Raw genomic sequence first — 14,280 nt, 5'->3', positions numbered from 1 at the left:
GACAAAGCAGCGCTGTCATATGGGCATTAATATTTTGTTTGTAACATACGACAACTATATGAAGAATGCAAAAAAATATACATGTATAATAACATAAATATATGATGATGCATCATATTAGGTAATTGCTGAATTTCACAACTTGACACATATATGTGTAAGAAAATATCAAAGTTGACAAAGGCGTATATCCGAGTAAGCATGCCATGAGTTGCTAACGATATTTAATAGAAAAAATTCTATTAAGTGAAAATAATGGTCATTAACGGCGCCGATCCAGTATACGAGTGATAAAGTGTGGTCTGCTGCACAGACTGTTCAGCGTCCAACGACATCGCTGTCACCATTCGTTCATGTCGGTCCGACATGACTTCTCAGCACTGTTCTCGCTCTCTGGTAACATGTCCTCAAAAGGTGGCAAGTAGGACATCTCGTCTCGAACCTACGGACGAATGAACGAAAATCGGTGAACTTTTGGAAAAAATTGCGAATATATGTTCACGTTTCTGCTGTTTACCAACCAAAAAACATTATATCGAGCACATTTAGTTGGTAATTAGCATAATGGTTTCATGATGAACCAGCACAACAGCGCTTTAAAAATAAGCCTATTAACAAAACGTCTACGAACGTAATTTCATTTATCGCATGCCATACCCTGTTTCCCATGTAATATAACCATTTCATACTTGTTTATATTACACATGTGAAATTCAACATTTTAAAGCGTTTTTATGGGCTTAGTTTTTGTTTATTGACCAATTGCATTTTGTTATTTTGCTGTAATGACGTTGCAACGTCAAATGACGTCAAATGCGTAAATATTTATTTAATTTGCTCAATTAAAAGCATGTGATAAAAAAGATCTGACACGCGTTGTCATATCATACCATATTTTATTAAACTCGCCCAGGAAATTCGTTAGTAAGCTCGCCAAAGGCTCAGTTACTAACAAAATTCCTGAACTCGTTTAATAAAATATGGTATGACATAACAACTCGTGCCAGATCCTATATGTATAAGACATGACAAACAGTGTACTTTTTACGTAACATTATACCAAATGATCATTTGATGCCTTCAACCAAGATAAAACTAAAACCAAACTGAATTTATTTATTTATTTGGACGTCGGCTCTGGTTTTCTTTTGGACGTCGGCTCTAGCAAGCGAGAGTAAAGCGACTCACAAATTGTTATTTCAATTGTTTTCTTTAAATTCGTTTAATGTTTAGAAACCGATCTTACCTATAAGAGGAGCGCTTTGACTAATACAAATAATTGAAAGCTTAATCTAGTTGCACTTGTATAATTCGCTTTAATGCGACTCTGTCTTAAGACCCTTATGCAGCAAACTCGTTGCCGTTTCGTTGTAACACACATGGCATTATCATGTTTGAAACCCCTATTGAACTGTTACGTTCATTGCTCTAGACATACCCACTCTGTCTGTAACTTCCCGTGACATAGCACGTGACCTACCTTCTCCGTCTGCCTGAAGACCCGGATGAGGTTTCTGGCGGCCAGTTTCTGCAGATCCAGTTCTTTCCAGCCCCGGCGACCGAGCTCAGCAAAAAGGGCTGAGTAGGTGGAAACGTCCTCTAGACCCACGGGCAACCTGGAATGAGAGCTGTATCATGCATATGCGATTGAACTTATAGAGCAATGTTAGAATGCATTTCTTTATTGATAAAACCGGTAGGTAAGAATCTCATTACAAAAGATATGTCTAAGCATTACGATTCAGATTATTGTTTTACCTTATTATAATTTAATAAGAACAAGTAGCATCACTCTATTTAACATAATTTACTTAGTGTTTTTGCCTTAGTTGTCGTTCTTTTTTATTATAATGTGTGCATCGGAACTTTATTCTACGGAAAATTATACTTCAGTTATAAACCAATGTATTTGCGACCCTGTAAAATAAGGGTTAAACCGCTATCAACAAATAGCTTACGTTGGAATTCCATCGTAGTCCGCCCCAATGGCCACGTGATCGATTCCAATGATGTTCTTGATGTAATCTATGTTATCTTGAACATGGGGCGCATGTTCCAAGTTCTGATTTTTAGCATTTTAAAAAGTTTACGCTTCATATCTTGGAAAACTCTGTAAAGTATTTTATGTGAATATCCCATACACAAAGATCGAAACAAATACATTTATGTATTGAAATTCAGGTATTTTTTCCTATAGTGACTTTGTTTATATGGACTCAATTACTCACCCGCCACGTGACTTAACTTGGACGGTTTTTCCGTCAGTGAAGGACACGTGACGTACAAGTCATAGAAGTTCACCATGACAACCCCGCCGTTCCGCTTCTGGAATTGAACGAATAAGTTAAATTAATATTTTCTACATGTACATTTATAATATAAAAAAATGATTGAATTAAATACTGGACGATTTATAACTTAACGAATTGATGACTTGGAACTGAATCATGTATAAGCTATTTACTGATTAACATTTTGTAAAGAGTGGGATGAAACAAAAGAGGGGACAGTTTTACATTTGACATTATGTAAGGCCAACATTTTTTTATAAATTGATTTACGGGATTTTTTTTATAAAAATAGGGTCGGGGTCGAAATAAAAATAAAAAGAAAAGAAAAAAATCACAGAGTCGATAAAAAAAATAATAATAAAAGTTTAATCTTGTAAAAAAAAAATATTTTTATAAACCAACTTTTTACGTAACTTTTTAACTATATATCTTATTTATGAAAACAGTAAGTCACAAGAAGCAATATAAATAGTGTTATTAATGCATTTTTCAAGAACATTTCTTTTTAATCTTAATTCTTGTGGAATGTATTCATTGTCTGCTATTGAATAAAAAATTGTACATTAATACATTAAAAGAAATCACTCAGTGTTTGTTTTTTATCAAATTAAGTGTAATCTAGCACTTTTTTGTTTTATTGTTTAATGTCCTGCCTAATAAACCTTTCTTGAGTAAAAATCTATGTTAAATACTAGTAACATTCGTGAAAATAATAGACCAACATAAGACAACTTTAAACTGTCAAATTGAAAACAACCTAAAATGTCATTTACACAGACGCAACAGTAGAACACTATAATTATGTATGTTTCTGACTAGACTGTTATAATCCGAGGAACGGTAAACAGAATTACACCATATTAGTGTTTTTCATAGGAGGGCAAAGGGGCATGGCGTATTACTTTCAAAAAGGCCATTTTAACGCGCCGTTTATGCAAAACAGATAAAAAATACGTCCTCTGGATATCTGATTTTGAAAGAAACATTTAATCACATTAGAGGCAGTTGTCGAAAAAACATAAAAATATAAACAAGCACATTTAATGGTAATGGATGTATTTAACTTACTTTATTTAATATTCATATATTTATCTTGCTTTGTCTTCCATTCCATGCTCTTTCAGTAAACTGTATAGCATGACAAACATAATAAAGCAATACATGTATATGCATATGAATCTGTTTATAAGCAGATCCACTAACATATAAATGAAACCATGTTTGCCTTATCCAATTTTTGTACGATAATCCTGTCAGATGTTTTAACTCTGCGAGTAAGCTGAATGCAAACACTCGTTTCCGTTACATATATCCACTGAGAAGATTACTAATAAATATAGTGTTGGCATCGAAAACGTTTTTAGCATCGTTCGTTATCATATGTTTTAATTTGCATTTCAGTAATCCCTTCTAAGTGTATGATCACCATCGTTTATTTGATCGTTATTTGCCATTTTTGCCGAGAGTCACAATTAAGTTTCTGTATTGTCCGCCATCTTGTTAAAATGATGTAATCGACAGGTGCGCATCTCTACGTAAAACTGTATAATATGTCCATCTAATACGCGATTCGCATTTAATTCAATATTCTTAATGTTTGACTCGACCATATAATTTTCGACAATTTCTATTTTGAAATAATGCCGCGGACGCTGTTCATTATTATTGTTGTCAACCCAGACTTTCGAGCACGCCATTTTGCATGCCCAAAAAAGCTTTTACTTAAACATAAATACGATTGGTTTATTCTATTTAAAACAGCCAATGAAATATGCCGATAGTAAAAATACGGATCCGATAAAACGCTTGCGAATATAAATTTTGATTTTTTTCGTCGACAGTTTTATTTTTTCACGCGGGACTTAAACACTGTCGGCGAAATTTATGAAAATAAAATTGCCGATAGATACTTTTATTTCTATTTCATTTTGACATAAAATACGGTCGGCGCTCCCGTAAATCAATTCATTAAAAAATGTTGGCCTAAATGATGGATTGAATAACAAAGTGACGATTTAAAAACTTAAAAAATGTAGAACGCGGATTAAATCATTGAGGGTGACGATTGTCTGCTTACAATTGTAAAGATCGGATTAAGTTAACCCCATTATGTAAAGGGCGGATTGAATAATAAAAGGGACGATTTCACAATTTAAATGTGTAGGTGACATTTACAATTAATTGAAACGACGATTTTGCTGCTAGATTGGCTGATTTATTACTAAACATAACAAAGTGGGAGGATTCAATCATAGGGGTATATTTACTTAATAACATTATATAGAGGGAATTAAACGAAACGATTAGCTACATAACAATTTGTAAAGGAATGATGACATAACAGATGTGAGCACTTACTACTTAACATTATGTAATTCAATGAGCGAATGATGGAAGGGACGATTCACTTCTGGTTATCAAGCTGAATGAGTGATTCATAGAAGGGACAATTTACTGCAAGTAAACGTATGAGTTTGATTTTAATATGTTGAATTAAATTTAAGCTGCACGTTATTGTTGCCATTGTTAAAGGTTTGATATTAGTAGAAACGTTTGACGAAAATCAATTATTTTGTTCATGAAACACAAACAAAAAGCTATCACGTTTACAGAGGTTTATGAACGTTTAGTGTTGAATTAATGCTTCACCGTTGAATTAAGTGTAGAGTCCTGTACGTTTCAGAAGTGGCTACAATTGATAACGTATTACCACGATATGTAACTGACGTAGTCCGGTATACCCGTAGCCAAGGGGGTGCTTTGGGTGCATTCGCACCCAGTTTTTTTCAACGAGTCAAAAAATTGTACTATAAGTTGCACGCAACTTTATTGGACGCAAAAACGGTTATTTGTTTTTCCAGTAACCCATTGAGTCTTCGTATTTAAGAGTTAAAATAAAACGTTATAATAAATTCAATATGCAACTTACAGATCACCATATAATTAATTAATCAAAGGACACCCTTCGACTTTTGCCGAAGACTAATGAGTCACTGGATAATAACTTTGAATTATACCACGATTTATAACAATAACACATTGTATACAGCATTTTCGACAGACTGTGTTTTCTTTTTGTTAAATCCCCGTACAACCATTTTCGGATCCCCTAAAGGGTTTTCCAGCAAAAAAAAACATCAGTTATGCTCAAGTCATGATGATTTTATGTTGAATGACAAGAAAACAAATCAGTGTTACAAAGCAATGTAGCTTTTTTATAGTTTACCAACGCTTAATGACATCTGTTCTGCTCCATATATAGAACTTTCCACAATGTTTTAATTATGCCAAACTTGACACTAGAAATGTCCTACTCTTAAACAGTTGTTATAATGAATTTAAAACGTTATAATCTATTACCAGATGGACGTAAACGTTTAATTTTCATCAACTGTGACGGATCTTGAGCATATAATGGGCAAATAATTACATCTTTTTTCTTCAACGTCCTGGTAAACATTGTTAAGGACTTAGAGACCATAGGGCCAGTAGTTTGTGGTTATAGGGTCTTAATAAAGCCTAAAGTGATATATGTTTCTGAAATTCGTTTAGAATAAGATAACTAATATGTTAAAGATAGTATAAAGCCACTATCACGCTCACTAATACTACAAACGTACGGTATTATGCTATATAAAAAAAATCAACAACAAACAGTACCATACGATGGTTATTTACAATTGGAAGACCCTAAAAACAAGTAAAATTGGTGTAAAAGCGTTAAAATACAAACATTTAAGCATCTAAATATCGTTCCACGATGTCATCTACTTTCGTTTTGTGGATTATATCGAGTCAGGATCGGATTCATTGCGGAAATAAAAATGGAATTATTTGTGACACCAAAAAACGAGCATTTTGTATCTCGTTAAATCAATGTAACTAGACAACATCTAACGTTGAAATTTAGCATTTTGCTAAAAGGAACAATGATTTTTGTATGGGTTAGCTTTATTTAAAGAAATATTATATATTTTTGAGCGTTAAAAATTAAAGCAACCAGTTATACCATTTTGATTTCTTTTTTGTATTGATGCACATAAGAGAAGACCCAGTTTTGTTAATCAGTGTTTGTTGTACAATATACTATTAGCACGTATAGAGCAATGCTTGGCCTCTGGTGCTTCCCATAGTAGCAGACAAACAATTGTTTTGGAAAAAAAGAGTCAAATATTTCCATTTAATTTGCTCGAAATATGAATGGTAGAATGATGGATTGGTAAAACACACCAATTTCATCAAGATTCCGAAAGTGCTTATATAAGGAGAACGCCTTACCCTGAGATGCTATACGTAGTCTTGTAGATTCCGATTGTGGTAATATAAGGAGAACGCCTTACCGTAAGATTCAGAACGGAGTCTTGTAGAATCTGAATGTGGTTATATAAGGAGAACGCCTTACCGTAAGATTCAGTACGGAGTCTTGTAGATTCCGAATGTGGTAATATAAGGAGAACGCCTTACCGTGAGATGCAATACGTAGTCTTGTAGATTCCGAATGTGGATATATAAGGAGAACGCCTTACCGTAAGATTCAGAACGGAGTCTTGTAGATTCCGAATGTGGATATATAAGGAGAACGCCTTATCGTAAGATTCAGAACGGAGTCTTGTAGATTCCGAATGTGGATATATAAGGAGAACGCCTTACCGTAAGATTCAGAACGGAGTCTTGTATATTCCGAATGTTGATATATAAGGAGAACGCCTTACCGTAAGATTCAGAACGTAGTCTTGTAGATTCCGAATGTGGATTTATAAGGAGAACGCCTTACCGTGAGATGCAATACGTAGTCTTGTAGATTCCGAATGTGGATATATAAGGGGAACGCCTTACCGCTAGATTCAATACGGAGTTTTGTACTTTCCTTAAGTGGTACTTTTCAAAAAAGGTTATATAGAGAGAACGCTTTACTTTGTGTTTCAGTACGGATTATTATTTTCTTCCCGAAAGTGGTTATATGAGGCGAATTCCTTACCGTAAGATGTAGCACAGAGTCCTGCACATTTCTGAAGTGGTTACAGATGGTGAATGCCGAAGAGTGACTGTATAATACAGGCGCCCTAAGGATGTAGAATAATATCAGTAAATATTAGGCAGTAAAGTCAGATTATTCAGATTTCAAAAGGCGTGTTTTCAAAACGTCTGTGTTTAACCTGAATAAATCTGTCTGTATATACATGTATATCGAAGAAGCAGTATGATAATAGAACGTGTTTACTTGGCCCAAACTTTTTGTATTGATTGTCGCCAATGTATATGTCTTTGGTAAGATTCAAACATTTATTGACACCATGGCCCTATTAAATTTTGAGGACAAAAGTTCAAAATAACATCTGACGAATGTTTAGCCACAATGATTATATTGCATGTTTAGTAATTTTCTATTTTCTAACCTGGATACTCTCAGAGCGTCTACCATGGTAGAATTGGCCACGTGCGCCAGGTCGATCAGCATCTCCAGTGGGTTCATCTCTTTGATAACTGTCTGTGTAGTAAGAATAATAAACGGCTATTCCAAGAATGCACGGATATGTATAGTGTATATGTCTGCCTAAAGTTTTGATCAAGTGTTTTAAAAAGCATCGCCAGTAGATCCCACAATTCACAATGTTATAATTGGATCATTTGAAAACAAAACCGTATATAATTGTCCTGACAATATGGGTGCAAAATCCCGAAACTAAACAGTACATATATCATGTTACAGTCGTAAATTATAACAGTTTTTCCCACCCCCGGAAACGCTCATGTGAACACATAGTGGCTCCTTCAGAGAGTTTATGAATATTATTTATGGACCATGTTTATTCATTCAGCATGTCCACTCTGGCTCACCTCTCCGAATGCAGTAAGCCCGCCAAAGTTGGGTCCGTCAACTGTTCTGTTATAGGTCGGCTCATCAATTTTCCAGTTGTCCGCCCTTGTAAATACATACATGCATTTTTAATTATATACAAGTATCGCTAATAATGTCTTTTAAAGAACATCTTATTTTGACATATTTTGTTGAAATGATACTTATTCTATTTAAAGTTTATGTTACACTAGTTAGCGGTATAATTATAAAAACGAACATGGTTAAAGTTACATGAATATACGTGTATAAGTTACCTTTAAACAAATAATCGTACATTTTCATAATTTATGGAATCTTTAAGTTATGTTTACTGTACACTTTTATTGTATTTTAATTATTACTTATTTATTTATTATTATTAGTCATAACTTCAAAGAATGAGCGCGTGACCAAAATCAATATAAACGGCCACCGGAAAAACTTTGCGAAACCGAAATTTCGCAAACTTAAGTACCCTTTTTCTTGAAGGTTTGCTTATTTGTGATAAAGTATAAGATAAAAGTCTAACTTGTGATTAATAATTGGTTATTTTTGCTTGTTAAATGCGTTTTCTTCACTATGAACTTTATTTGCAAAGTTGGAGTTCCCATGGGATTTTTGTAATATCCCATGGGATTTTTCATTATCCCATGGGAATTTTGGTTTCTCCCATGGGATTTTTCTCCAGCTTTTTTTATGGGAGAAAAAATCCCATGGGATTTTCAAAAACATAAAACACGTTCGTTTGTGCTTAGTTATCGATTTTAAGCATTGTTAAAGCATTTGTGCTTATTTTCGTTCAATTTACTTTGATAGAAAAAAAATCCCATTTTTTTATGGGAAAAAAAAATCCCATGGGATTTTTTTCTGATTTTTAGAGATTTATTCATGTAACCTTCAGAAACACTACCTTTTAACAAATGATGAGCATTTCTCGCGATTTCAACGCGTTATATCGTGTTTTAAAATAATAAAAAAATCCCATGGGATTTTTTTCCCATGGGATTTTTTTGTCCCATGGGATTTTTTTTCCCATGGGATTTTTTTTTCCAATGGGATTTTTTTTAAGGTATAAGTTTCTAAAAGCTATATAATAATAATAATTATAATAATAATAATAATAATAATAATAATAATAATAATAATAATAATAATAATAATAATAATAATCGTGCTCAATATGATGAATTTGTACTTTTAAGCGACTAACATTTTTATTCGAGCCGATCGTCGAGTCCGAATGGTGAGTATAAGAGCAATTTACCTGTACAAATAAATCTCAATTGTGAAGAGAACGCTACCGTACTATAAAATAATCTTGATAATAAGTCATATCATTTCTCGACAGAAAATGAAAACAGTATCCATATTGATGTCAGCAATGTCCCCTGCTATGATAAATATTGACAAAATGAAAAACCTTGACAATAATTCCGTGTCGAATACGCATAAGATTATAGCAATCAAATTCATATAAGCATTGATAAGATAATTTGCGAAAATGGGTCTTATGTCAAATACGGCAAGCGTAGCTCCATTCCATAATGTCCGGTATTAAGTCACGTCAAGTTTCGTGGTCGAATTATAGCATAATAATCATTTTCACATTACGCGAATCATATGAGTTTCCCTACATATATTGTGTTAAAATTTATGTTACACTAATGTGCGATGATGAAAAGGGGATTTCGGTAATTCTACATTCGCCCGCCTAGTACCGAAATCCCCATATTTACGCCTTAAAGGGTCAATAGGTCATCGGTATGAATGGTTTTTGACTTCACATGAATGTTAAGGTGCAACAAATTTGATATTAATTTTAATTATTAAGCACTCTTGACAGCATTAAGTTGCCTCTCAGTGGGGATTTCGGTAATTCTACACTAGAACTTATACGCGCGCCGGTACCGAAATCCTGCTGTACAAACCTTCAAGTGTCAACAAAATTATTATAGTGTTTTTTTTTCATTAGCAACCAGTGACATGTATTATCTCCCATTCGGTTACTTCTTTTGGAAAATAATTAGCGGGGATTTCGGTACTGCTACATTCGTACGCCCAGAGCCGAAATCACCCATGTTTACGCCAATCCCCCATATTACGCCTTAAAGGGTCTATATGTCATTATGTTTGGGTTTTGGCTTTGCATTAATGTTGATTTGTACACAATCATATTAGTATTAATCATTTAAACACTCTTATCAGAATATTTTTTCCATTATTAAATAGTTTATTAATGTGAAAAATGTGTAAACGAATGTAAAAAAGGTAAAATGTACATTTAAAACATTGGTTACACAAAAGTATATGTAAATATAACATGCCATAGTAATAATAAGTCTTCAGAAAGTATTTTGCAAACAAATCTGATGAAACAAATGATATCGTACTACCTTATTTACAATATGCTATACACTTTTGCAATTTAGTTATCAATGTTTAATCAAAGCATAAATCAGGATAATATGTTGCCTCTTAGCGGGGATTTCGGTAATTCTTAACAAGCACATAAACCCGCGCCGGTACCGAAATCCCCGCTGTACAAACCTTCAAGTGTAAAAAAATACTGATTTAGGTTTAAATAAAGGGAACAATAGTATTTTTGGCCACCAAAAAGCACTTCCGCGTCAACAAAACGATTGAAATTATGTCAGAAACCCAGCTTTTCATTGTATATATTGCAATACACCATCGGCCGCCGAGAGCGGAATACTGCGCTTGGCCGCTAAACAATGTGGATCACAGGTGGTTAGCGTGTGGCTATGATATTAATTAGTGAAAACATCATTTTGAATGATAAATAATCATATTATAACGAAAAATTAACTTTTCTGAAAAAAAAAATATTTCACTATCAAATATATATATAACAAGGTATGCAACTCAAAATCAGCCCAAAACGGGGTGCATCGCTTTGAACAGCCATATCTTCATACATTTTGCAGCGATTTTCACGATCTCGGTCTTATTCAACGCAGAAATGAATTTCCTTTCTGGAAATGTATATGTCTTGCAATATTTTAACAAATGCTGGGTCAACTTTTAAGAAATAACACGATACACAACACGCATGACCCAGTTGACAGTGATCATGCTGTCTTTAAGACTGAAATCTTCACGGAGTAAAGGGCAACTTCCCTACAAAGTTCATGTAGTTCGATACCAAAATTCAATAAAACGTATGAAAAAACATTATTACCGTTCTTGTCGTTACATTCTGCATCAAGACTAACTGTCCAGCGCCGTTTGAAACCTTTGTTTACATACATTTCAACTAACTGACATTTTAAACATACGAGTGATTTCATTGGTCCAATGCGGAGGTGTGTCTTTACAACTGGAGATTTCATTCATAAAGAATACATGATCACTGTCAACTGGGTCATGCGTGTTGTGTATCGTGTTATTTCTTAAAAGTTGACCCAGCATTTGTAAAAATATTGCAAGACATATACATTTCCAGAAAGGAAATTCATTTCTGCGTTGAATAAGACCGAGATCGTGAAAATCGCTGCACAATTGATGAAGATATGGCTGTTCAAAGCGATGCACCCCGTTTTGGGCTGATTTTGAGTTGCATACCTTGTTATATATATATTTGATAGTGAAATTTTTTTTTTCAGAAAAGTTAATTTTTCGTTATAATATGATTATTTATCATTCAAAATGATGTTTTCACTAATTAATATCATAGCCACACGCTAACCACCTGTGATGTGGATTGCATCAAATTAAATGTCAATTTTCGATTTTATTACAAAAATAAACACTGCCTTTTTATAAATATGTCAAGCACGTACACTTAACAAAAAAATCGATATATCTTTATGTAATGTAGAAAAGTAAAGCGCTTTATATATAACAATGTTTTATAATGTCTCTCTGGTTGAGAAAAAAAACTAAACAAAACCATGTAGAACATATATGTTTTCATAATTAAAAAAAAATATTTAATGATGCACGTGATGTTTTATAATTGATATAAGTTCACGTGTCATTGAACGAGTTAAGGGAGAGATGCGAATTAAATTACACATAATTAAAAAATGATACTATACTGTCAGCTTGATTTATAAATTGTGTTCCATCGCGCCAATATATTCATTGTTCCATGAAATTGTGTATAAAAGCAAAACGATTGAAATTATGTCAGAAATCCTGCTTTTCACATGAAATGATCTTTAACACTTCATTTATTCCAATCAGGTAATTAATAATAATAGGGGAAGTCTATACTGTGTATTAGAAACTTGTTGTGGTGATCCCTATCTTATCCGCTCAATACACATCCACCTGGCTACTGTACAGAAACAATTAGATTTACTTCCAAAATAACTGATTTCATTAATTGCTAACTTGTTGTCTACATTTTAAATTAACAACGATAATGGATCAACATCACCGTTGCACAATTATTAAGTTCACAGTAATCTGTACTTTAAATAGATAGCCTAATTAAAGACGGTGCTAATAAAGAACAAAGCGTGAATGTGGATATTAAGAAATTAGATCCTTTTTTGCATGACACTGGCAGTATATCATTTTATCTTATATAAATAAGCCACATTTAAGACATGGATAAAATTAAAATAAGACACATTTGCATCTTTCATTTCTTGAAAAAAAAATAAGCACGCAGTCACATATAAATAAGATACATTGAAGACACAGAAAAAAATAAATAAGACACATTTGCATCTTTCACTAAATTTTCTTAAAAAACATGTGAAACTGAAGAAAAACATTTATTACTGACACATTATTCTAAAAGTCGACTGACAACTTAAGTTCAAAGAGGGATTTACAATTAAATAAGATCCATTTTCGCATGATGCTGGTTGTAGAGCAAGCAATACATTTCTTACTGACACATTATTCTAAAAGTCGACAGGCAACATAAATTCAAAGAGGGAACCACAATTAAATAAGATCAATTTTCGCATGATACTGGTTGTATAGCAAGTAGTCACATATTAATTACAGCTTGCATTAGTTGCAATAATTTTGTTAAGTGCATGTGCTTCTGAACGTTGCGTTAAGCGAGAGTGTTGTCATTTTGTTAGTTTTATATTTTGGTATTATGTATGATTATTGCTTGTTTTGAATTTGAAATAAACGCTTTCTGGCAAATAAGCATCGTCTTAATTTTAATACAAATAATGAACATTTGACATACAAAATGTCCAATAACATACCGGCAATAACATTATATATATGTTAATTTCTGTGCATGTTTATACCGAAATTATAGCCGACATCGGCAGTTAGGGAAATTTAGTGACACACTTTAACACATCAAACATGCATGATAGTTCTTTTTTCATATGATATTCCCCTGGTTGCTTACCGGTGTATTGGTGCAGTTGATAACCCCGCCGGGACTACAGTAGGGTGCTAATACACACGTGTATCGTGTTCAATACAATCGTCTTAATTTTAATGCAAATAATGAACATTTGACATACAAAATGTCCAATAACATATCGGCATTAACATTATATATATGTTAATTTCTTTGCATGTTTATACCGAAATTATAGCCGACATCGGCAGTTAGGGAAATTTTGTGACACACTTTAACAAATCAAACATGCATGATAGTTCTTTTTTCATATGATATTCCCCTGGTTGCTTACCGGTGTAATGGTGCAGTTGATAACCCCGCCGGGACTACAGTAGGGTGCTAATACACACGTGTATCGTTTTCAATACCCGATCCATGCTACAACGTGTAAGAACGGGAATTTCGGTAATTCTACCTTTTTAAGCTTGCGCACCTCTAATGGGCACATATCCAAATATAATTTAATTAATTATTTTCCTAATCAGCATCATTTCACTAAACTACATGCAAATTTGTAGGTAGCTTTCCATGCTTAAAAAAAAATAAACCGATTTTTTCAAAACCACCCTCACGCTCGGCTTTTGTCCAGTTTATTTTCACCCCTGGGGTATATAAAAGTTCCATAATTCATTCAAATTTCCAAATATGGGCATGCAGTTGGTGTGTACAGATGCAGTAAAGGTGTTTAAAGTTTAAACAAGATGAAATAAGTATTCTTTTACAGACATTTATTTTTTACAAATTTTAATCTATGGAATAGCGCCATGAAATGTAAGTGATTTCAGCCAAGTAAAAATTGGGTCGGT

General features: G+C 33.3%; 1 protein-coding gene across 1 annotated transcript in view; it reads right to left on the bottom strand.

Moving 5' to 3' along the window:
* Nucleotides 1–239: 239 nt before the first annotated feature.
* Nucleotides 240–14,280, bottom strand: part of LOC127836373 (dipeptidase 1-like) — a 220,028-nt gene continuing 205,987 nt past the window's right edge. Inside the window, exons 5-11 of the mRNA XM_052362986.1 lie at nucleotides 8,130–8,214; nucleotides 7,688–7,779; nucleotides 7,270–7,354; nucleotides 2,229–2,325; nucleotides 1,959–2,034; nucleotides 1,481–1,616; nucleotides 240–442 (exon numbers count right to left, since the gene is read on the bottom strand). Of these exons, the coding sequence (XP_052218946.1) occupies nucleotides 341–442; nucleotides 1,481–1,616; nucleotides 1,959–2,034; nucleotides 2,229–2,325; nucleotides 7,270–7,354; nucleotides 7,688–7,779; nucleotides 8,130–8,214 (673 nt within the window). The 3' untranslated portion in view covers nucleotides 240–340. The remainder of the gene's footprint in view (nucleotides 443–1,480; nucleotides 1,617–1,958; nucleotides 2,035–2,228; nucleotides 2,326–7,269; nucleotides 7,355–7,687; nucleotides 7,780–8,129; nucleotides 8,215–14,280) is intronic.

This window comes from Dreissena polymorpha, chromosome 6, assembly GCF_020536995.1.
Source record: "Dreissena polymorpha isolate Duluth1 chromosome 6, UMN_Dpol_1.0, whole genome shotgun sequence".
In the NCBI taxonomy this organism is placed as follows: domain Eukaryota; kingdom Metazoa; phylum Mollusca; class Bivalvia; order Myida; family Dreissenidae; genus Dreissena; species Dreissena polymorpha.
The sequence above is the reverse complement of the archived record's forward strand: the minus strand, read 5'-3'. Positions and strand labels throughout refer to the sequence as shown.